Below are 21,581 nucleotides of genomic sequence, written 5' to 3'. Positions count from 1 at the left end.
ATTTATATCTTTTTTTCCCAAGTGGAGGATGTCTAATTTTGAAATGTTTGAAGAAGTCTTATTTTCTCTGGCAATTTGTAATCTGTGAACACTCACCATTGTAATCTGGACCAAAAGTTAAATCAAACAAAAACATGATTTTCTTGTAGAGACTCATAGGGTAACTTTTCTATGGCGCTTCCTTTTCCTCTTATTGCAGCATTTTATAAACACTTCCTTTACCAGATTTGTCTGCAGAGGACTTTCTCGGTGGTTTTTGGTGCATGATCCTTAACTGTGTCTTTTGGTATCAATAATGAAGGAAGGCTGCTTTCATCAGTGAGAGAACATATCCATTTTTAATGTGAAGCCATTTAGTTATCTGTCAAACACAGTATAACTAGAGGAGATTTTTATAGCCTGATTTTTATTCTTATACTCGTGGCTGATAAGTGAGGACATCCCAGTAATGAAACTCAATTGCATGTTGTGTGTATGTAACATTTTTTGTGACACCATGTTCATTTTAGCTTTTGTTGCCCTAGGGGTTGTTATTTTACCCACAAAAGGCTATTCATAGCTTTTCTGGAGCTTCCATTAGTATCACATGAACTTCCTCAGCAGATGGAGTTGTTATGGAATTATATGTTCAAATTTCCATGTTTTCTTACACAGTTTCATTCATTCTTCACTTGGCAACAAAAAGTGAGAAGACATTCTCACCCTACGCTCCATTCTGGAGCTTTCAGTCACATCAGATGATCTTCAAATGTTGTTCTTTGTCAACTTGCAACAACCTTGTGTGGGTCACTTTGGCACACAAACCCAGTTTCCCATCCTTACTTCAACCAGTGGCCTGTGGTGACAGGCTGTGAAAAGATGGAATTAATCATTATATCACCAATACTACCTTTAATTTGATCACCATCTGTGTATGCTACTGCAGGCTAAAGGAACCACAACATTAGATGTTTACACTTACTATTTGAATCACTGAAAATTGATACAGCGACTTAACGTCATATACAGGTGTCATCGCTCACCTTAACTGATATCCTTCTGCCAGGGGGGCAAGTGAGCACAGTGAAACTTCTGCAAAGACTGAAGCAGCACATCTCATGTCACTCTGCTTTTCTCCCTCTATCCACATTTTGATCTTACTCTAGCTCCAAAAATGTGAGGCACTTATGTATTAATTCCTGCACCTACAAACCTTGTATCAGGAATGTGGACTTAAAAATTAAGACATTTTTCTCACAGTTCTCTTCAATCTGCTGTCACTGAATTGTGCCTCATTACTATGTCACTTTGGACAAAAGCATGTGCCAAAGAACAAAAGTAACTGTAAATGTGACTCGGGTGTCTGGAACTAAAGAAACATTTGATTTAAACATCTTTTGAATGCCTGATGTAGCTTTTTACCTACAGCCTTACAAAATATTCAAAATTAATAGTGGCTGTTATGTTGAGGTTCAAGTATTATGCTTGGAAACAGCAGCTGAGAGAACAATCAATGTAAGGTCCATTTAGTTGCTGTTCTGGAGCATTTGATCAGACTGTGCTAGCCCACTTTTCATGGAGATATAGATGTTTCAGATTTTCATTTTTTTCTGAGCACTTTCAGGACTTCTTGTCCATGTTGACTCCAAGTGCTAATGAAGATCAAGTGGTATGATCAAAAGCCCAGAGCAGCAACTAAATAGACCTTGTAGTGAGATTGCTTTTTTTATATAGCTATTATGACCTTTCTCATTAATGTTCCCATTGTTTCCAGTTGTCTGCCAATAAACCATCACCCGCCATTCTTCCTTGAGAGTGATTCAGCGCAGTTCAATTTAATCTTTATTGTCCCCTGAGTCAAATATGGGTTGCAGATGGAGTTAACAATAAAATGATGAAATAGAAATACACAATAAAAAGGCGCAGTAGGAATGCAATAAAATGTAGGAACACAAGTAAAATCACAAAACCCAGCCAACAGTTTTATGCCACACCGACAAGCATGAGCTAATAAAACCCTGCAGGGAGTCAACAGCTGAATATGCTGCAGTAAAAGACAAGAAAAAAAAAAACAACAACCACCAATCGGTGCTGCCAGTGCTTCTACCAGGACGAATTGGTGGAAGCTTGTATGACTGACAGTAATAAGGTTTACAAACAACATTCAATTTTGAGAAAGAGTCTCAACATTATATCTATAGTGTGTGAATAATGGGACAACTAGAGAAAAATCCACTGAGAACAGTTTAACGTTATTTAAAATAGTCTGTTTTGCTGTTCGGAGTTCAGTTTTTCTAGTGCTGCTACAATAGTATGAAAAGGAAAAAAAGGACTACAAATGCATCACCAATTGTTTCGGTTATCTAAAACACCAACAGTAGGCTAAATAGCTTGTTTTTGGTGTCAGTCCCTCGGGGGTTTTGAGCAAAGTGCTTCTTTCTAGACTCTTCATTTTGCAGAGACTTTCAACCGTCACACAGGGAAAAAGAAATCCACCAAGAGAGACAGCAATCTCTCCACCAACAGCAGCCTCAAGGGACCAGAGTACCATGCATCCAGAAGACAGGTTGTGTTATCAGTATATAAATCTCCCTTTTCTTGGATAGAAAAAACATGTGCTCTTGCTGTCAGTATCACTTCTCTTTCTGCTATTTCTCATTAACCGAACATAAAACTCAAATCTAAATACAACAACTTCATACTTGTTCTGTTGTAGTTGTGGGAAATGCAGGAAATCTTGTAAAATAAATGTAGACCAGGCAGGTTGAGGGGATCCTGGGATTCACCAAAAAGAAAAAAGAGGAACTTCTAACAACTTCAGCACAAAATAGCGCCTAGATTTCGAGAAGCATCACAGGCTGATGAGATCTCAGCAGTGCGCCAGGAAAAAGTGAGTGAGGTGATGGGAGGTCTGGGCCTTTATACAGCTGTACACTCTTTTTCCATCTACAGTGAGATTTTCTTTCTTTATTTTTCTTTTGGAGCAGGTAGGTGGCTGGGTGGACCTGGTTGGAGGCAATGTTTCCTGCCTTTTTCTTTGCCCCTGGTGTCGCAGCTCCTTGATGGGGAGCAGCTGACAGCCGATGACCCGCTCTGCAGTCAGCAGTGCACACAAGGTGCTGCAGTTTGTCCTTGGAAGCAGGAGGAGGCTGGGCCACACTGAATACCAGTACACTTTCGATTATTGTGTCTCAAAAATCGGACTGGGATAGGTTGTGTGGTGTCAGGTTTTCTCAGATGCCAAAGGAAGACGACTGACTGTTGTGGTCTGCTAATGAGGCAGGAAACGATTTCTTTCCATCTGCAGGCGTTAGTGGATTCAAGTGCACTCATGTGTGTGTCTCTGTTTGTGTTTGTACATGATATGCATCCCATCTGCAGAAAAGATCAATGTTTGTATGAATATGAAGAAGGCGGTTATAGGGGAAAATGGTCTTGCGGCAGATATAGTGATTTATTAGACTGCTCACACACACACACACACAAAGATCCTCACAGAAAGAGAGAAAGAGGGAGTAGGAGCAAGAGAAGCAGACAAAATTTGCTCGAGGCAATATTACCCATCTCTGTTGTCTTAAAATCTAGCCCGCAGTCTGCAGTCGAGATTTGTGTCAATATAGGCACGCAATACACACACATGTATTCACCAGCAAGCTGATCTGCACAGTGGAGGGGTGCATGACAAACATGTTATAAATAAATATATCCACATCAGATGACATGAAATAAAGTGGAATCAGAGCATGTGAGCAGGCACAAAGGCAGCAGAGAGGATCCTAACACATGGCTTGATAACACAGTTTCAGATGCTGCTACTAGAGTAAATTCACTGTCTCGCTGTGGGACTCATTAAAGCGCACCAGTATAGCATCATGTGGGCACCCAAACTGAGTAAATGTTGTCCCTTACCCTCAAAAAACCAAGGTTCATTAAGACACGCAAGAGCAAATGGGGGCCCAAAAGGAGCAGGCGTGTGTGACCCATTTTGACTCGTGACTGCGCCATAGTTTGCTGTAAAACACACACACACAAACAGTGAAGTGGCTGAAACTGAGACAGGATGTGGATAAAGGCCACACATGTCAAATGTGCCAAATGAAATCACATTAGTAACTTAAGTGAAATCTAATTAAATCAAGTGGAATCAGCAACTGAAGTGGTAAAACTCCTGCTGGTCGGCTCTATGCCCTGCAACCATGGCATACATCGGGCTGCAAAAGGGCTTTTCTTCAAACACAAAAGACTGCAGCACCGTTGTTGTTGCACTTCTTCAAGTTCTGCTTTCTCCTAATTTCCCCCCAAAGCACTTAAAGCTCAGAGACCATACAGCCTACACAGCCAATGTTTTGGGATACACTGGGTGTAAAATTTCATCCAATACCCAGGCATTAAAAGTCATACCAGGGGTGTTTTAACTGACCAGCAGTCTATATAACCAAACTGTTAAATGGAGGCAATAAAACCGTCTTATGTCCATGAGCCAGATGGTGGCTCTGTAACAAGCTTTTTATGCTTAGGGCAATTATTTGTAAGCCACCAATTATAGAGACACAATTCTTTTTTCTGTCGTGTTTCTTGGTAAAAAGTGAATCAGCTGCACATGGCAACATTAGGTTCTGCCAAGCAGGATTTTTCACCATATTGAATTTCCTTAATATCTGTGTAAACTCCTCATTAGTCATTCATTCAGTCACCTTCTGCTTCAGCATCTGGCATCTCTGGACCCTCATGATTACAGCCGCAGTGTTTTGATTTTGCTTGACCATTGTGTTACAGCTCAAACAGTTCAAGGGTGAGGCAGGAATTTGACAAAATATTCTGTGCTGAAACCTGACATTGTGGATGGCTACACATCATCTTACATTGTTTTAAGATTTGCATACAATTGATTCTGTAATAATCGGATACCCATAAGTCCATGATGCTTTTTGAAATCACTCTTTTGAGTATGTAACAGAGAATTAATTTTCATTCAGGTGCTTGATCCAGCCAGTTGCTTCTAAAGACTAAACTACTACTTGTTACTCTTCTCATTATGATATCAGTATGATCTCTTAGGTTATATGATGGCATTTTGTTACACTTGACCATTAAACTACTCAGAGCTTTCATCCTCTGTTGTGTCTCACGTCAACTGGCAGATGTTGCAACACTGACACCTGGCTGTTAAATACTACAACTACAATGAGATTACTGTGAACACTAAGTAAAATTATTTGCCTATTTATGTCTGCGTCATCTTTATTCCCACGCTGTTTGTGGATGCATGTACTCTGTCTGTCCTCAATAAGAGGTTTTAACCCAGATTATTCTTTTACCTGGCTAAATGCTAAAGGTAAAGTTGTGAAATGCCAAGAAAAACCACTGTTGAATCAAACAAAATGAATTCAAAATCAGCCCAGTAAAGGGGGAAATAGCCATCCTGATTTTATTAAGGGAGGGCTATAAGTAGGATGTGAAACTGCCCAATCAAAATAATATAAAGTATCTATATTTTATTTTTAAAATGTATTGTAGATATAAAATGTATGCTCCAGGTTATCTGGTTTTCCAGGCTCCTATTCTCAAAAGCAGGTTTAGATGTTATTGTTATTTTAGACGTTTTTTGTTAACTCAATAACTTCGTTTATCTATAAACTACAGTACCCGTCATGCCTCGCTGGCTGCGTGATGATGTCACAGAACATCAACTACTCACATGTGGCCTAAGAGCGCTGTTGCTGTACCGTGCTAGCAACAAATGGGTAAAGTGGAACTGGTGTCTCAGCCGAAGCGCCACATAAAATAAATATAACACAGATAACTAACACGCTTTTGTACACAATTAAACCGGATCTAATATGCCTCCAAAGAAGCCCGCAGTCCCGGTCAATGGGAATAAAAAAACTCAAGAGAAGAAAAAGGAAAAGATAATTGAGGTAAAAATAACTCGAGTTAGCATGTTAGTGTTTCGCGTTAGCTGGTCAGCTAACGTGCCGGGTATTTTCAGTGCTAACCGAAGGCATTACAAGTACTGACAGGTGAACGCTGGTATCTGAACAGCTGCCAGCGTTATCTAATCGTTAAGTACCCGTTTTGGTTACAAAAGCGCTAATCACTTTAATTCGATATTAAACGAGCTAGCCAGCTGTCAAGCGGCTAACTTTGAAAAATGTATGTAGCTTACTGGGGCGGCCAAGCTACAAGGGCCGTGCCGCCTCACTTGTGTTCATACATTTTCTACGTAAGGTTGGTATACGTTCCTAAATTCACGAGCTAAAACTGCGAGAGTTAACGTAACATATTGTTTAGTGTTTTACACGATTTGGTTGGTTGGTTAATACATAAACGGGCTTCACAGCGCGGTGCAGTAGGCCTGGCTGTGATCGGGCCACAGCACAGACGAGGGAACAGATTTGCACCTGTATCGGTGCTGAGTTAAAACTGGTTAGTACCTTGTAAACGTAATCCTTTTTATGTGACATTACTCTTAATTTCGAGCTGGTGGTCCCCCTAACCATAAAACATGATCACTGTCAGTGTAACCAGCATTATCCGCCGTTTGCCGTGGTCCAGACTCAGTTTGTACTGGAACTTAATAATGTGCCAGACTGTTTATTATTGTACTCCTTGTAGATCTGTCCTGAATGTTAGAGCTGGAAAATGTCGATCACAACACGTAGTGATACTGAGCAAGTACACTAGTGCAATAACACATTTCATATGCCATTTATGGATAAGGCTACAAAATCTCATGAAAAGGCCAAACCTAACTTGTGCTGTGATGATTTACATGATCAGTTGTTGCAGATTATTGTTTTGTTTTGTCATTTTGTGTCTAAAATGGCAGTAAATGTGAGAAATGCCCATTGTAATTTCCCATGGTCCAAAGTAAAGTCTTCTGATGTCTTGGTTTGGCAACAGTCCACAACCCAAAGATACTCGGTTTACTTTTATGTGTAATAAAGAAACGTATCAAATCATCCTTTTGTCAGGAACTAAAAACAGCACATATTTGATATTGTTGCTTAAGCTTTACTAAAGGGGCAATTTGATTATGAAAATAGCTGCTGATTAATTTTCTGTTGATAGTCTGTTGACTAATTGTTGCAGCTTTAAAACTAACAGTGCATTGACCTTGTTTTAAAACCCTGTGGTAACAACAGTCTTGACTGTTCATTGTATGTCACACTGTATGGGTCTAATAAATTGTTGGTTACAATCTTTGTCAATGCTGGATGAGCTCAGCTAGGAGGCATGCCAGATTTTGCAGTGGTATATCTGTATCGTAGTACTGCAATATCAGAATATGTGAGCGGACACGCAGCGCCAGTTGTGTCATTCTGTGTTGCTCTTGTGGTTTGACAAAGCACAAAAAATAAGCAATAATGCTGTTTACATAGTTGTCGGCCAGTGTGCTCAGAAATACATAGTGTGTGTGTGTAGGTACTGCTACAAGTGCGTTCCCCCTCATCTTGGTATGTTGTGGAAAACATGTTTGTAGGAACTCGTTCATGTTTGGAACGGCTCACTGTTACTGGAAGATAATCATAGAACTTATGACTAATATACATGTTTTGTTTCCCCCAGGACAAGACATTTGGCTTGAAGAACAAAAAAGGGGCTAAACAGCAGAAGTACATCAAGAACGTTACTCAGCAAGTGAAATATGGACAACAAAGTGCCAAACAGGTACGTGTAGGCAGACGGTGTCTGTTTCTTTCTCCATCCATTTATACCTATTACTATCTCTTTCCTGAACAGAAAAATCAAACATCTGGTGCTGTTTCTTACTTTGCTTTTCTTCTACCAAGTCATTTTAATTTTTGAATTGTCACTTTCAGGACTAGATTGCAACAATCAGGAGATTTTGGTTACCTAAGCTGTGTGATGAAAATAAGTGTGTGTTTATATGTACAGATTGCCCAGGCTGAGGCAGAAAAGACCAGTAAAAAGGCAGATAAGAAAAAGGAGATGGATGAACTCAATGAGCTGTTTAAACCTGTAGTTGCTGCCCAGAAAGTCAGCAAAGGTAACAACACAGTCTGAAAGTTGAAAGTGACAAAAGATGAATCAAAATAATTTTGCTAGTCTCTCATTTTAGTTGTTCAACATGTAAAGATACCAGATGTTTGCTTGCTGTCACTGTGTGTTCACTAAATTTGACCAATGTACTATAGGAGATAATCAATCAGTCCTCTCTTATTTCTGCAGGAGTCGACCCAAAGTCAGTGCTGTGTGCATTCTTCAAGCAGGGCCAGTGTTCGAAAGGGGACAAGTGCAAATTCAGCCATGATTTGTCCATGGAGAGGAAATGTGAGAAGAAAAGCGTCTACGTGGATGAGCGAGATGAAGACCTGGAGAAAGGTCAGTATGTCGTGTAGATGACCAGGATACTGGGAGACAATACAGCCGAGTGGCGACATCATTTCTACATCATGTTTACTTTTATTAAATTGACACGTTTGATGTAATCATCTCTGAATGGCTAAAATAAATTAGTAAAAGGTTTAGCTCTGCAGTGAGCAGTTGAATAATTAGTTGAGCGACAGAAAAATAATTAATTGTTGAAGTTAGATTAAAATTTTTGTCAATACTAAGATTTGTGCAGTTTCCTCCGATGACATTTTCAGCAACTCGCCACACAAATGTCACTGTTGTGCAATGCTAGGCACCATCTTGTTTGTATTAGGTTTTATTTTTTGCAAAGCTCTTGATAAGATGCAAATACTACAGTTAAACATGGAAGAACTCACTTCAGTGACCTGTGTTTAACATGGGGCCTGCTGTGTTCTGGTTAGACACTATGGAGAATTGGGATGAGAAGAAGCTGGAGGAAGTGGTCAACAAAAAACACGGAGAGGCTGAGAAGAAGAAAGCCAAAACGCAAATTGTAAGTCTGGTCTTATGACAAATAATGAATAATGAGTAGAACAAGTAAAGATGAAGATATGGAGGAAAACGGCATTTTCATCAAATGGCCCAAAAAGACCATTTGTTTCCAAATCTGTAGAGCTGAAGGACTTAACAGTTGTAAACTGAGAACCATCTGGAGACTTGCAGGTGTGGATTTTTTTTAGCCTAGTTGTTGTTAATTTTAAAGAAAGTGAATGAAAGAGAACTTGAAATGGTCATGTTACAGACACGGAGAGAAGGACATTGATATGAGTGTTGGGAATTGAAGTATGAATGTGATAATACAAGTGTCAAAACTGAGGATGAGAGAACCAAAGGTTGGGCAGCAGTGCATGTACTGATTGTGGTGTGTTTGGTTGTCTGTGCCATATTGCTCTTTCTGCTGGAGCCATTCACAGGAGAGTCAAGCTGGTCATGATTGAAAGCTTAACTGAGTTCAGTTAATTTGTGATCTCATGGCTGTTTGCCCTGAGACATATTAAATTAAATACAGTAATAATACAAGATGCTGTCTGTTTTCACATTATCTACACTACTGTGTTGTCTGCAGGTGTGCAAGTACTTCTTGGAGGCCATAGAAAATAATAAGTATGGCTGGTTCTGGGTGTGTCCAGCGGGGGGCGACAGCTGCATGTACCGACACGCCCTGCCACCAGGCTTTGTACTGAAAAAAGACAAGAAGAAGGAGGAGACAGAGGAAGAGGTCTCGCTGGAGGAACTCATAGAGAGTGAGGTAAGGATGGATGGAGGGAGGCGCTTCACAGACTGACCAAAATGAGAGAGGCTAAAAGGAATGTGAGCGAGAATGCCTTCGTCACATGAGTGACATGTCGCATATCTCAACAGTCACCATCATGAAGGTCCAGGGTAGAGCTGGGAGTGGACAAAAAGTTTGAAATTGCTGATTGACGCATGTAGCTTGAGTCTTTGTTCTTCAGTTCGTCAGCAAGTTAAGCAGGTAGTCTGTGACTATAAGAGGTTTACACATAAATTCACAATTACTAAGCCCAGCTAATTCTTCACTTCTAGTAAAAATGTTAAAACCAGATGTGTTAGCATGGCATTAGCTTAGTTAGCTTACTGTTCTGTTAGCTGTAGCCTAACAATGTTAGCATTGACCACTATATATTGATTGAAAATATATTGGGTAAATCTTATTTCAGCATAGTGCCGCACGCAGTACATGTGTTCGCTCAGTCCCTCTACACGCCACTCTGTTTCTGTCTCTCGCACACACAAACATGAGGACAAACTGTCTGTGAACAGCTGCTCCTCTCCGTGTTTGTGTGTTTTAACACAACGTTATCAGTTCTAATATGCTCTTATCAAGCCAGTAAGGCTAGGCAAGCTAGCGTTAGAATACAGCTGTTGCCGAGGTCAGCACACTGTATATAGCATGGATGTATATGGACTACTCTGGATAAATTTAATGCTAGTTCATAAACTCTGATGCTGAATGTTTGCCCCCTCAGTCCAGGGAATATTAATTCATTTGCTGAAGGAGCAAGAGAGGGTCAGGAAGAGATGGCTGAATAGAGAGATGTACACTAGGAGAGGAGGGCAGCAGCTAACATACTGCCAGCCATTGCAGGAGGGACAGGTAATATGAACAGCACAAAGGTAGCCTACCACTGTATTACTATATTTAATTTAAAAGAAATTATGAAAACGTGCTACCAAATACAATTGTACAAGTTATAAAATGCCTGTCTACACAGAGAACGGAAACACAAGAAAGATCAAAAGCAACAGAAATAAATCTGTAAGTCAATGAGTCTGAGACAGATGTCTTCAGAGTTTGTTGCACATAAGGGGAGGAGTTCCAACATGGCTGCCACACTGGGACTAAGACTATCTGAGTCCTCCATGTGACTGATGTTACCTTGGAGGCTGTCTTCTCTCCTGACATCTCCCTGTCTCTCTCCAGCGTGCAGCTCTAGGTGTGAACGTGACTCGGATTACCCTCGAGACTTTCCTGGAGTGGAAGAAGAGAAAAAGGCAGGAGAAGGTTGGAGTGTGCTCAGACATTTTCTTAGTGTCAGAGATGTTTCATTTTAAGGCCCTTATATTTCCCCAAGGAAATGAGGTCTTCTGATTATTCAGAACATTTAGTTTTTATTCCATGACTAAATGATAAAACCTGAATCATTTTATTTAAAGTGTAACTGGCTGCTGTTGATTAATAGGTGGATAAAGCAAGGGAGGAGATGGAGAAGAAGAAGGCCGACTTTAGGGCCGGAAAATCGCTAGTGGTGAGTGTGGCACCAGTGGTCTGTGTCTCAGTGTAGCTTCCTGTGGTCAGTTCATGTTATGGACACTGATGCTGCATCAGACATTTCCACAGTAACACGGGATTTAATTAAGTCACGTGTAACTGTAGGTAAGCGGCCGTGAGGTGTTTGAGTTCCGCCCAGAGCTGGTTAACGATGACGACGCTGAAGCCGATGACACTCAATACGCAGATGAAGAAAGCGACGATGATGAGGAAGAGGTAATTATAAAATTATTAACACTTTTGAATTGAATTTGGTGGAGTCGGTACGATTCCGTTCTTGCTGCTTCTGTGTTGATGACGACCTTCTCCTGTCGATGGTTATTTAGTTTGGCTTTGTATGCCTTCATATTGATTTGTGCTCCAGGTGTCCCAGCACAATAACTGCACTCAGCATTGTTTGCTCTCTAATACACTTTGCATTGTTGTTACATAATATAAAGTGCATCAGTCTTGTTGATGTCTGCCACTGTTTCCCAGTTTGAGCCAAGTTATTTTGGTGATGCTGTGAAGTCAGTGTTGTCAGGCAGTCCTCCGCTGGCTTTCAGATGTTCAGAAAAATATTGCAGTATGAGCCCATTGTGCATTTAAATATTTAGAAAACAGCAGTAAAAGGCAACGCGTGAAAACAAGACACATGAAGGGGTTTGTTGACATTTTGACTGCTTTCCCTCATCCTCAAGTATCAATAATGCATCTTTATTACAAGTTACGCTAAGTGGTTTGGTGCTGTCATCAGACTTTGAAGAGCAGGGTTTGATATTTAAATGGTCTAGTTCCTGGTGAATTGGAGTCACCTGCCTTTTCAAACCGCAGATAATTCACATCTTTATTACGTACACCTGTTGTATATTTGTTTGCAGCCAAGAGGATTCAGGCTGTAAATGAATGCACAAGTGTAATGTGACAAGAAAACATTTTCCAGTCATCCTTTTTATTCGTAATTAAACACTTGGATTTTTGGTATCTTAATTAATTTTCTGTTTCCTTGTTTCTGGAAGCAAGATGGTATTGTGTTACAACTTTGTCCAATCAAAAACAGTCTGATTTCTGCCAGTTTTATTGGCATCAAGCTTTTATTTAGGAAACCTGAGGGTCCAGATAGCACTGAAAGGTACTTCATACCTGGACTTCATACTGCTAATTAATCTCTTACTTTTTAATGCACAGTATACACTTACACATGTTCACTGTTACTCAGCACCCAGTATGACTTCAGTGGCCAGAGACAGAACTGCATTCAGTTTGTATTGTAAACTAAACCACAGCCAAATGACAGGTTTTAACTCCAACATGGTGCAAGAAATATAAAGCAGAAAATCTGTTTGTGTGACTTACTGAGTTACACTGGCTATGTCTGAACAAAAGACATTTTGGAGGTCCTTGAGGCGCACGTTTTATGAATATGGACTCTATAAATAAAATCTGGCTTGATCTTCACACCTGCACATGCAGAGTGTGGCTCATTTTTGTTGTGGTTTTGCCGAGACCAGAGCTCTCAGTGTTTTCTGTTCTACATTTCCTGTGTCACGCTCCTGTCTAAACCTGCTGTTTGATTTCAGATTGATACTACAGAGGTCCAGGACATAGACGTGTCCCGTTTCGTTCCACAAGAGGTCGACAACACAGGCATTACCGTAGCATCCATGGACCGTTTCACCTCTAGGAATAAGACTCAGCCGACAGAAACAGGAAACGGTAAGAAAAACTTGCTGATTAGAAAATGTGAATTTTGCCTAGTTGCCATGTATCTGTAAGTATCTGAAGAATTTTGCCATAACTTACAGCCCCATTCAGACAGGATCTGTATTACAGGAGGAGGTGGGGGGATAAGCTAATCCCTGCGGTCACTGGTAATGTAACTCAGGTGTGGACAGGATTTGGTCTGTAATAGACAGGAAGCAGGCTAATGTGTGAGCTGAATTTGAGTCAGAAATCATAATTCTGTCATGAAATACATACTGATATCATTCAGTGTGACTTGCACTTCTGTGAATATCACCAATGACCATCCACAGTTATCGTCCTTAAAGAACTTTCCTGAGATTCATCAAAACTCGGATCCACTTGACTGCACAGGGCCGTCTTCACTGAGGGATTTAAATGACCGCAGAAGCAGCGAATTCACTGAAAACCAGTAGATAATTTGGCTGCACTCCAGACTGGCTGGAAACCACTGACCTGCACACCCACTAAACTCACCCCACATCCCCTAGAGATATACATCTGTCTGAATGGGGTCTAAGATGGTGTTAAAGAGGAACACTAAGTACAATATGAGCACTTTTGAAACTGTTTAAAAAAATATCCTCCCTGCTCATTTCCATCTACAGAGGAGCAGCTGAACGGAGCTTGCGGTGGCGCTGAGGCCAACGGGCTTTCGGGTGCAGAGGGAGGAGGAGAGGATGGAGGAGGGCAAGATGAAGATGAAGAAGAAGAGGAAGAGGAGGAGGTACCGGTGGATGAGAACTTGTTCACAGGGGAAGATTTGGAAGAGCTGGATGAAGAACTCAACACACTGGCGCTGGAGGACTGAGAGGGAGCACAAGGTGGAAGTTAGGACGGACTAAGTGACAAAGGGACTGACCAATGGGTGCATGGAGCTGAGCAACAGAGAGACTAGATGAATGATTTTAAATTTCAGAGACTCCAGTAATAAAGCCTGATTATATCACGACATCACTGCCTGGCTCTGCCCCCTCTGTTTTCTGTATGACCCTTTGACCGTCTGTCCCAGCAGGATCATTCAGGGTTTATCAGAGCCGACTCCACATGCTGCTGGTTAGAATTTCCATTAAGAGAATTTATCTGTTGGTGTGTACACTCTTTGTTGCCTGACAAACATAGCAACCCATGTTCAAACTGAAATTACTTTAGATAAATAAGGCTTTAAGGGTTCTTTATTTAATCACAGTTAAATAGTGAATATGGTGATTTGCAGAATGAGACATTACAAACAAAAGCACTGTAAGAATGCAATGTGGGACACAGCTTCAGTAACTAATGTTATTGATGGATGTTTGAGAGAGCTGCTGTAAACTGAATTCAAAGTGGGAACAGGAAGGATTCTGTTCTAAGAAACAATCTGTTCAGAGCTTCAGCTGCTTCCATACAAAGTCACGGCTGTAGGGTGTCAGCACTTTCACCGCTGTAGTGAAGACATTTTCTTTCAACAGTTCCATTATTTCATTTAGCTGAAGCTAAATTTCGTTTGAAAATGCATCCTAACTTTGTGAAGTCAAAGTCCAGATCTAGCTTCTAAAATACCAGCCCTACTTGAGACCAGGTTAGTGCTATAATTAAGCCCCAGCAGGGAGACCAAACAACCCCATTACCAGCCCAGTGTTGTATATAATGTTCTCAAATTGCCTTTTCAAGAAATAAAATATTACTATACACCCACTGTGGTTCTTCTTGGATGATGCTGAGTTCTACGTTGTGACTTAGCAACAGACAGTTGGTGAAATGCTGTCAATGACTGCATTTGCTTTAAGTGAGTCAGTTTCACAGTGCTGGTATTATTCATCAGGCAGTTACAAAAGAGGCGAGACAATGCTGAATGGTGTGTTGAACTGAGCTTTATTTCTAGTGAGACAAAAGGTTCACAGTAATATTCATGTGAAGCGAGCTCAACGTGTAACTACTGGGTATACCACAATTAGAAAAAAAGGATCAGGTGTGAACTACAAAAAGGTTTAGATTCAGTTTTACACATCCACGTTGTTTGGCTTAACAACAGACTGCAGCCCCTGCCCAGTTCTTCAAGAAGAAAATGTTGACAACTACCTGAATTAAAATGTTGTTTCAAGTGTTTCTTCTGTCTGTTGATAAATCATTGTGTGCTACTGCTGTAGTTGCAGTTAGTCCAAACTAACACGAGCCAAAAAACAGTGTCGACACTGGAACTATGTACTTCACGTATAGATAACACATACTGTATGTGATTAAGATTCTGTTTTAGTAGTGTTATGTTGTTATATCAGTGAGTCACAGCAAGGTCACTGACCAGAGGTTAGGTCAGACAGGTGTCAAAGGTCGTGTCAGAGGTTGGGAGAAGGTCTTGATGTCGGTCTGTCAGGTCAGGTGTCATTGTGTCATGACAACAGTCGCCTAGGGAACAAGAAGCTGCAGCGTTACTCACAAGAAGAGAAACAACTTATCAGAAACTAGTTGACTAACGCTTTTGTTTTGACCAGTAGAAACTGGCAGGAGTGTAGAGGTGTCGCACGCTACTGATGTGTGCAAATAAGCAAGTTCACCTGGAGGTAAATACTTTAGATTAAGGACAAAGTATTTTGTATACTAAAAACCATGAGAATATACTGTACATCTAACATCCTGTTAGTTTCTGAACAGTGAATTTAAAAACGGTGTCACAGAGGGCCAAGAGTTAATAGAAAACGGTGTCACAGAGGGCCAAGAGTTTGCTCAGTCAGAGGAGGAAATAGTAAAATGAATCTCACTGGAAACTTTCCCTCCACAGCACATAACTACCCGTTTCTGCCTCAACAGAAATAGCTGTTATATATGATGTACAGTATGTGACAGCAGTGTATAGTTGTACTTTTGTGTTACAGATGTAGTAACTACTTAAAAAAAAAAAAAAGCTGTTATCTTATTTTTAAAATCCTCATTTTTCCTCTCCATTTCCAGCATCATACAGTTGAAGTGTCAGTAAAATGTCTGTACACCCTGCACTGACCCTCTTTGTGTTTGCACGCAGTGTACGTACTACATTTCATAACACACATTGGCATTGCATTCAAGACATAAGACTTAATATCTTCCCTAGCACTCCTGTGAGAAATGTACCTTTTCTGCTGTCCGTGTGTGTTGCTGGGAGAAATCACCTAACAGTTCAGTACATTTTCAGTATATAGAATACATACAGTAAAACACTTTGGTACCAAATGTCCTGTTATTCATACTGGTGACCCCTGCAGCAGAAAGCCTGACACTTACCATTTCATTTCTGTGACGCAGTCCTAGTAGGTGCGAGGACGTTTGTGAGATTCCTCTCTGGGAGGATCAGCCAGCATCACCTTCATCTTCACTCCATTGACGACACGACCGTGGAGCGCTGCCATGGCCTCATCTGCACACTGAGCAAGGCAGAAGAAGGGGGTGAGGCATGGAGAAATACTTGATTTGAACTGACGCAGAATGAAACGCAGAAAGAGAATGACAGATGGTCAGCGTGTCTGTCCATATGTAACTATATCCGTCCCTCCATCGTTCACTGTCCGTTTATTCCTCCCTTCAGATACTGTTTATCCAACCATTCTAATACACCTCCAACCTCTGTTTTTAACTTTCCTCAGTCCAGTCTCACCTGTTTGTCAGCATACTTCATATATCCAACCTTCCTCCCAGGAACCAGATGCACCTCAATAAGAGAACCAAAGCGACTAGAAAGAAACAGAGGGAGACACAGTGGGAAGGGAAGAGACATTTAATTGTCAGAGTTCATGCTGACTGTCTGGGGCACTGCTTTAATAAAAGCATTACACTGTTATCTCGGAGCACTTAGCTTGATGCTCTCATGCAGAGCAATTTGCAGCGACTGAGCTTAAACACTGTGATTGTCTGAACCTTTGACCTTCTGGTTAACAGACCATTATTCACACCATTTGGCCATTCTATCCTTAATACACAGCAAGCAGATTTAGGTCATCAGCACCTTTTAACAGCATTACAGTTAAGTAAAATTATGAGCCAGTGCAACGACATTTACCAGAAAACGTCCTCCAGCACATCTGGGGGCAGCGGGGAGGGGCTGAACACAACAAACAAGCGCTCCTTTGCCTTGCTGTCGGGTGGAGCGAGCTTCTTTAGAGGGGGCAGGTTGACGTCTGTCTGAATCCGTGGCACTGTGGAGACACTAGAGAAGCTCTGGAGGATGCAAACAAAAAACACACAGGATTAGTGATTTTTTTAATTCATCTACCTGTATAAAACCAAACCGTTACAATGGGCTCCATTTTGTCTTTAAGGTGATGACACTGACTGAATATACTGACAGGTTTTACCACTTGGCTGGTGGAGGGTCCATTCCACACTGCAGCCATCATCTGGGCTGCAACAAATTGCGTGGCCATCCGACCTACAGGACTACACACAGAAACAAGCACGAAGGCTGTTTCAGGCTGCTCTTCAGTGGTTCACACCAATAAACTGTTAGTGTGACCAGATTAGTGAAAGACCAGGCTGTATACACACAGAAACCAGAGATCTAATATCAAACAAACTGTGTGGTGCCAACAGCTTTTACTGCTTCAGACTACATAGTTATTTACTATATGAAGAGTGCTTACTCTCATTCGTCTTCCCATTATTTAATTGATTATATACTGTATAACTTTAAAGGCATTGATGCTACATGCCTTCATTAAGTTCTGACACTTCTGCAGACACATTGTGTATTGTGTGTGTGTGTGAGTGTACCTGCTGCGGTCCTCGCCATCATCTATAAAATTTACTACCAGTCTGTTGCCAGGTGGATATTCAAACCCGTTCAGCTTCTCCTTGGCATAAACTGCTGATCCCAAGTTGCTGTAGCGAATCAGTGCATGACCTGAGGGCACATGGCACAGAAAACACAACCAGGCAGGAGGGTTATGTTTTAAGTGCAATACTTCAGTTTAGAGTCACCAAAATGAACAGCTGGTAAACATCAACACTCACAGATGACAGGAAGTAGAAATGACAGCAAACCAGGTGCTATTTGCACCTTAAACTTTCCGACATGACCTTAGGAACACATGCTTGATGAAATACAATAAACTCAGAGCTCATTTACTAGGATTTTCTAAGACATTTGACTGCATCCCTGCTATTATTCCTATTATTATCCTGCAAATGGAACTTGCTAATCGCAAAAGTACACAATTTTGTCTTGTACTCATCACAAAAAAAAAAAAAAAAAAAAAATCCCCTCAGGTTTAGAATTAAAGACACCTTCACTTTGTGCAGTCCTAGTTTCCAGAGGAACATGTTTAATCACTAACCTTTGCTCATTCCATAACTGTCTCTCTGCAGCTCGCAGTACTCCATACCAGGAATAATGTCAAACAGAGCAAAAATCTGCTCCTGGGTGAGTCCAGCCCGTGTTGACATCATCAGGCATCGTGTGAAGTCACCGGAGCGGTAGTCCACCACCGGGAAGCTCCCAGGGTCAGCTGTAGAGGGAACAGGGATGCCGGGGTCAGTGGGAGAGGATTCTTAATGTATTCATACCAGAGACCTCATACAAGTGATGCTTCAAGTTGTAATTAAGTGCATTTGTTGCAGAAGACTGTCAATTCCCTCCTCGGGAAACCTTTGAGTTAACCACTGAAACAGTCACCCTGCTGGTATAGTTCTTCTTTAAATGGCTGTGAAAGAATTCCAGTGTGCTTCTGCTCAGTACCAGTGAGAACTGTACATACCCCATGACTTAATCATGTACATCCCCTGTGGGACATAAACCCACAGTGAGCTCCCTAAATAACCCACAGCGGACTTTAACTCGAACTCGCTGGCTGCTTGAATGTGGGTTTTGGAAGAGCTGTCTTTCATTTTTGGTTTGTTTAATTTTATGGACTCACCAAAAGTCTTTTAAAGCATACTATAAGTGTTTATACCTGATCCAAATGGTCACACTTGACGGTGGACTGAAAGCCTACCGTCAAAGAGTGAGGGAGGGTTTCAAAGCTTTTCAACCCTCCGACAAGCAGCTGTGACTCTTTATTTCTAAAAAGTCACATAAGAAACCAAAGGCATGACCATAAATATACATGAATAAATTATACCAATATTAATCCGCTTAAACAAAGATAAGAAATGTTCTCAATTGCCAACAGCACACACATAATAGAGGAATCAGTGATCTGTCTCATGCCTGACTGAAGTGCTGGTCAAAAGCTTGAAAAAAAAACTGACAACCTAAACCCAGATATAACAACATAAAATTCAGATGTCAAACAACTGCATACCCATCGAGAAGGTGTAGTGGTTCGTGGAGTCAGCACCACCCACATAATCACTTCTGGCCGCTGCCCCGCTGTACTCTTCTGTTGAAGAAGCCTTGGTGCGAGGTTCAGCCAGGATGGCCCTGTAAGCTAACAACACCGACAACATGAGCGCTGCAGTAACAACAGTGATGTGTAAACGTGGTCGGAAAGACACACACATTCTGGCCCCTGTACACTACAAGCTCAGGTATGAATAAGTACATTTTTCAGTTTTTGTAGTAAAAATGTACATCTCTCAGTACATTTCCTACTGCAAATAATAGACCAGTAAAAGCTTTTACACATCTTACCTTTGTCACAGAGTTCTATAGCGAGGGCAGCTTCAGAGGGTTTGTAGTATCTCACATAACCCAGTCCTTTACTTTCTCCTGTGAACTTGTTCTTGATGATCACACAATACTCAATATCGCCATATTCCTGAGAAAGAGACAGAGACAGAGGCAGAAGACAGGGGTTACATATTGCTTAATGTTTACTTTACTCACATAACCAACATAGAGCACTTTAGGGCATCGGCATGTTTCACAAAGCCTAAACTTAAGATTTAAGACTTAAGATGTACTCACATCAAAGTAAAACAGAAAAGTCAAAGTTTTTTGTTAAGGTATATAGCACTGAAATAAACATCACTCCTATGGTGTGTTAAAGTCGTGCCAAGTATTTCTGGTGATAATATTGGTGTCACCTGATTCATGTCACTTAGTACATGGATGTAACGAGACAAAGGGAGAAGAGGGTGCACTTACTTTGAATGTATTTTTGAGGTCCTCCTCTGAGAAGCTTTTGGGGATCATGACAAAGATCCTGGTCAGCTGCTCATCCTCAACGTCTCGATGTGTTGCTGAAGACCGTGACTGGGCGATAAATACCTGTGCAACCAACCATGGGTTGAGATGCGATAACTGCAACCAGGTTGTCTAAATGATGATTTTCAGTTATTATTTATCGCTATTTAGAGACTTGTTTGTGACTCCCAATTGGATTTCCAACATGTACAGCATAGCATAGACTGAACAGCCACGACATTAAAACCACTGGCAGGTGACATGAATGACACCGATTATCTCCTTACAGTGGTACTTGTCAAGAGGTGGGGTACATAACACAGCAAGTGAACAGTCAGTTCATGAAGATGACATGTTGGAAGCAGGAAAGGATCCAAGTGACTGACAAGAGCCAAACTGTGATGATGAGATGACCTGGTCACAGCATCTCCACAACTGCAGGTCCCATGGGGTGTTCACAGTGCTCAAATGTTAAGGTGGTGCCTTCGCCTCTAAAATCCCCCGATCTCGGTACAATCAAGTATCTATGTGATGTCCTGGAAAAACACGCCTGACCCATCATGAGGCCCGACTGCACAACTTTCAGGACTTAAACGATCTGCTGCTAACATCTTGGTGTCAGATACCAGAGGACACCTTCAGAGGTCTTGTGAAGTCCATGCCTTGATGGGTCAGAGCTGCTTTGGCACAAGGTGGTTTTAATTTTGTGGCTGATCAGTGGTTTGCCAGGCCACTTCAGTTAATTATAATTTCCATCTTTTACAAACACAATATTTGTTTTCTCTTCTCCTAGTCCTATGTGCTTTGTGTTTTGCAAAACGATGTCATGGTCAATCAAGATAATCCACATTCATCGACGTTTTCATACTATTTATTAGAAATAGAAAGCAGTTTACCAGGAACCCCGAGTGTGTGGATTATCCGGTACAACTGACAGTTTCTGGAAAATGGGTTAACGTATATATATCCCACCAGCTTACTACAGAAACAAACCATAAATAAATAAACAGTTCAATGCTGACCTGTCGCAAAACCTAACGTAAACTCTCTAATTTGCAGACGCCACACTGCACATCGTGGTTGCAGCAGTGGATGTGACTACTGTTAGAGTTCTGTTTGCAAATATCTCAGACGTTTACCTGAAAACCTTAAACTACACACGAACTATCTACATTGCTAAACACCAGCAGGGGAGAGTGAGAACTGTGGTTTCTGTATTTTGGGTGAACTGGTCCTTTGAAAATGGATCTTGCTTTCCATTGTAGCTAACTAGCTATTCACCAGATGGTGCTGGTTACCTTAAGATTCGACAGTTTTAACTGGAAGTTGCAAAGCATTAACGACAGGTAACCCAGCTCCTCAGCGGTCTAACGGTTAACGCTACCTTGATGGGTTTAGTCCCATCCATCAGCACTTTGCCGTGCATTTCCTCCATGGCCAGACAGGCCTGCGAAGACCGGGCGAACTTCACATACGCAATGCCTTTGGACTCTTTCGTCTGTTTGTCTTTGACAACCCAGACCCCTTGAATGTCCCCAAAATCAGAAAAACGGTCTCGAAGCTCATCTTCAGTTATCGACCGACTTGTGACCACGAAAAGCCGACTGTTCGGGGGATCATCTAGGTTTTCGATCACTT

At 41.3% G+C, this 21,581-nt stretch overlaps 2 protein-coding genes across 2 annotated transcripts in view; one reads left to right on the top strand and one right to left on the bottom strand.

The window, feature by feature from the left end:
* Window positions 1–5,657: 5,657 nt before the first annotated feature.
* On the top strand, window positions 5,658–14,618 carry zc3h15 (zinc finger CCCH-type containing 15). The gene is made up of 11 exons (XM_020587270.1): window positions 5,658–5,897; window positions 7,549–7,650; window positions 7,879–7,990; window positions 8,173–8,325; window positions 8,760–8,851; window positions 9,425–9,607; window positions 10,802–10,882; window positions 11,061–11,126; window positions 11,255–11,365; window positions 12,709–12,844; window positions 13,480–14,618. Exons 1-11 carry the CDS (start codon window positions 5,820–5,822, stop codon window positions 13,680–13,682), a joined length of 1,317 nt encoding a protein of 438 aa, XP_020442926.1. The 5' UTR covers window positions 5,658–5,819; the 3' UTR covers window positions 13,683–14,618.
* An 88-nt stretch (window positions 14,619–14,706) lies between these two features.
* The window catches only part of rbm45 (RNA binding motif protein 45), an 8,493-nt gene continuing 1,618 nt past the window's right edge, over window positions 14,707–21,581 (bottom strand). Inside the window, exons 2-12 of the mRNA XM_020587287.1 lie at window positions 21,328–21,578; window positions 19,905–20,027; window positions 19,449–19,575; window positions 19,120–19,245; window positions 18,154–18,324; window positions 17,591–17,720; window positions 17,167–17,257; window positions 16,881–17,038; window positions 16,479–16,554; window positions 16,109–16,248; window positions 14,707–15,256 (exon numbers count right to left, since the gene is read on the bottom strand). Of these exons, the coding sequence (XP_020442943.1) occupies window positions 16,132–16,248; window positions 16,479–16,554; window positions 16,881–17,038; window positions 17,167–17,257; window positions 17,591–17,720; window positions 18,154–18,324; window positions 19,120–19,245; window positions 19,449–19,575; window positions 19,905–20,027; window positions 21,328–21,578 (1,370 nt within the window). The 3' untranslated portion in view covers window positions 14,707–15,256; window positions 16,109–16,131. The remainder of the gene's footprint in view (window positions 15,257–16,108; window positions 16,249–16,478; window positions 16,555–16,880; window positions 17,039–17,166; window positions 17,258–17,590; window positions 17,721–18,153; window positions 18,325–19,119; window positions 19,246–19,448; window positions 19,576–19,904; window positions 20,028–21,327; window positions 21,579–21,581) is intronic.

Source organism: Monopterus albus, unplaced genomic scaffold, assembly GCF_001952655.1.
Source record: "Monopterus albus unplaced genomic scaffold, M_albus_1.0 scaffold450.1, whole genome shotgun sequence".
Taxonomy (NCBI): Eukaryota; Metazoa; Chordata; class Actinopteri; order Synbranchiformes; family Synbranchidae; genus Monopterus; species Monopterus albus.
This window is presented reverse-complemented; position numbering and strand designations above follow the sequence as displayed.

Excerpts from the sequence above, each read along its gene's own strand:
- zc3h15 (XM_020587270.1), top strand. The coding sequence starts at position 5,820 with ATGCCTCCAAAGAAGCCCGCAGTCCCGGTCAATGGGAATAAAAAAACT. Across the intron at positions 11,366-12,708 it reads GCGACGATGATGAGGAAGAG|ATTGATACTACAGAGGTCCA; the intron begins GTAATTATAAAA and ends GTTTGATTTCAG. Across the intron at positions 12,845-13,479 it reads GCCGACAGAAACAGGAAACG|AGGAGCAGCTGAACGGAGCT; the intron begins GTAAGAAAAACT and ends TTCCATCTACAG.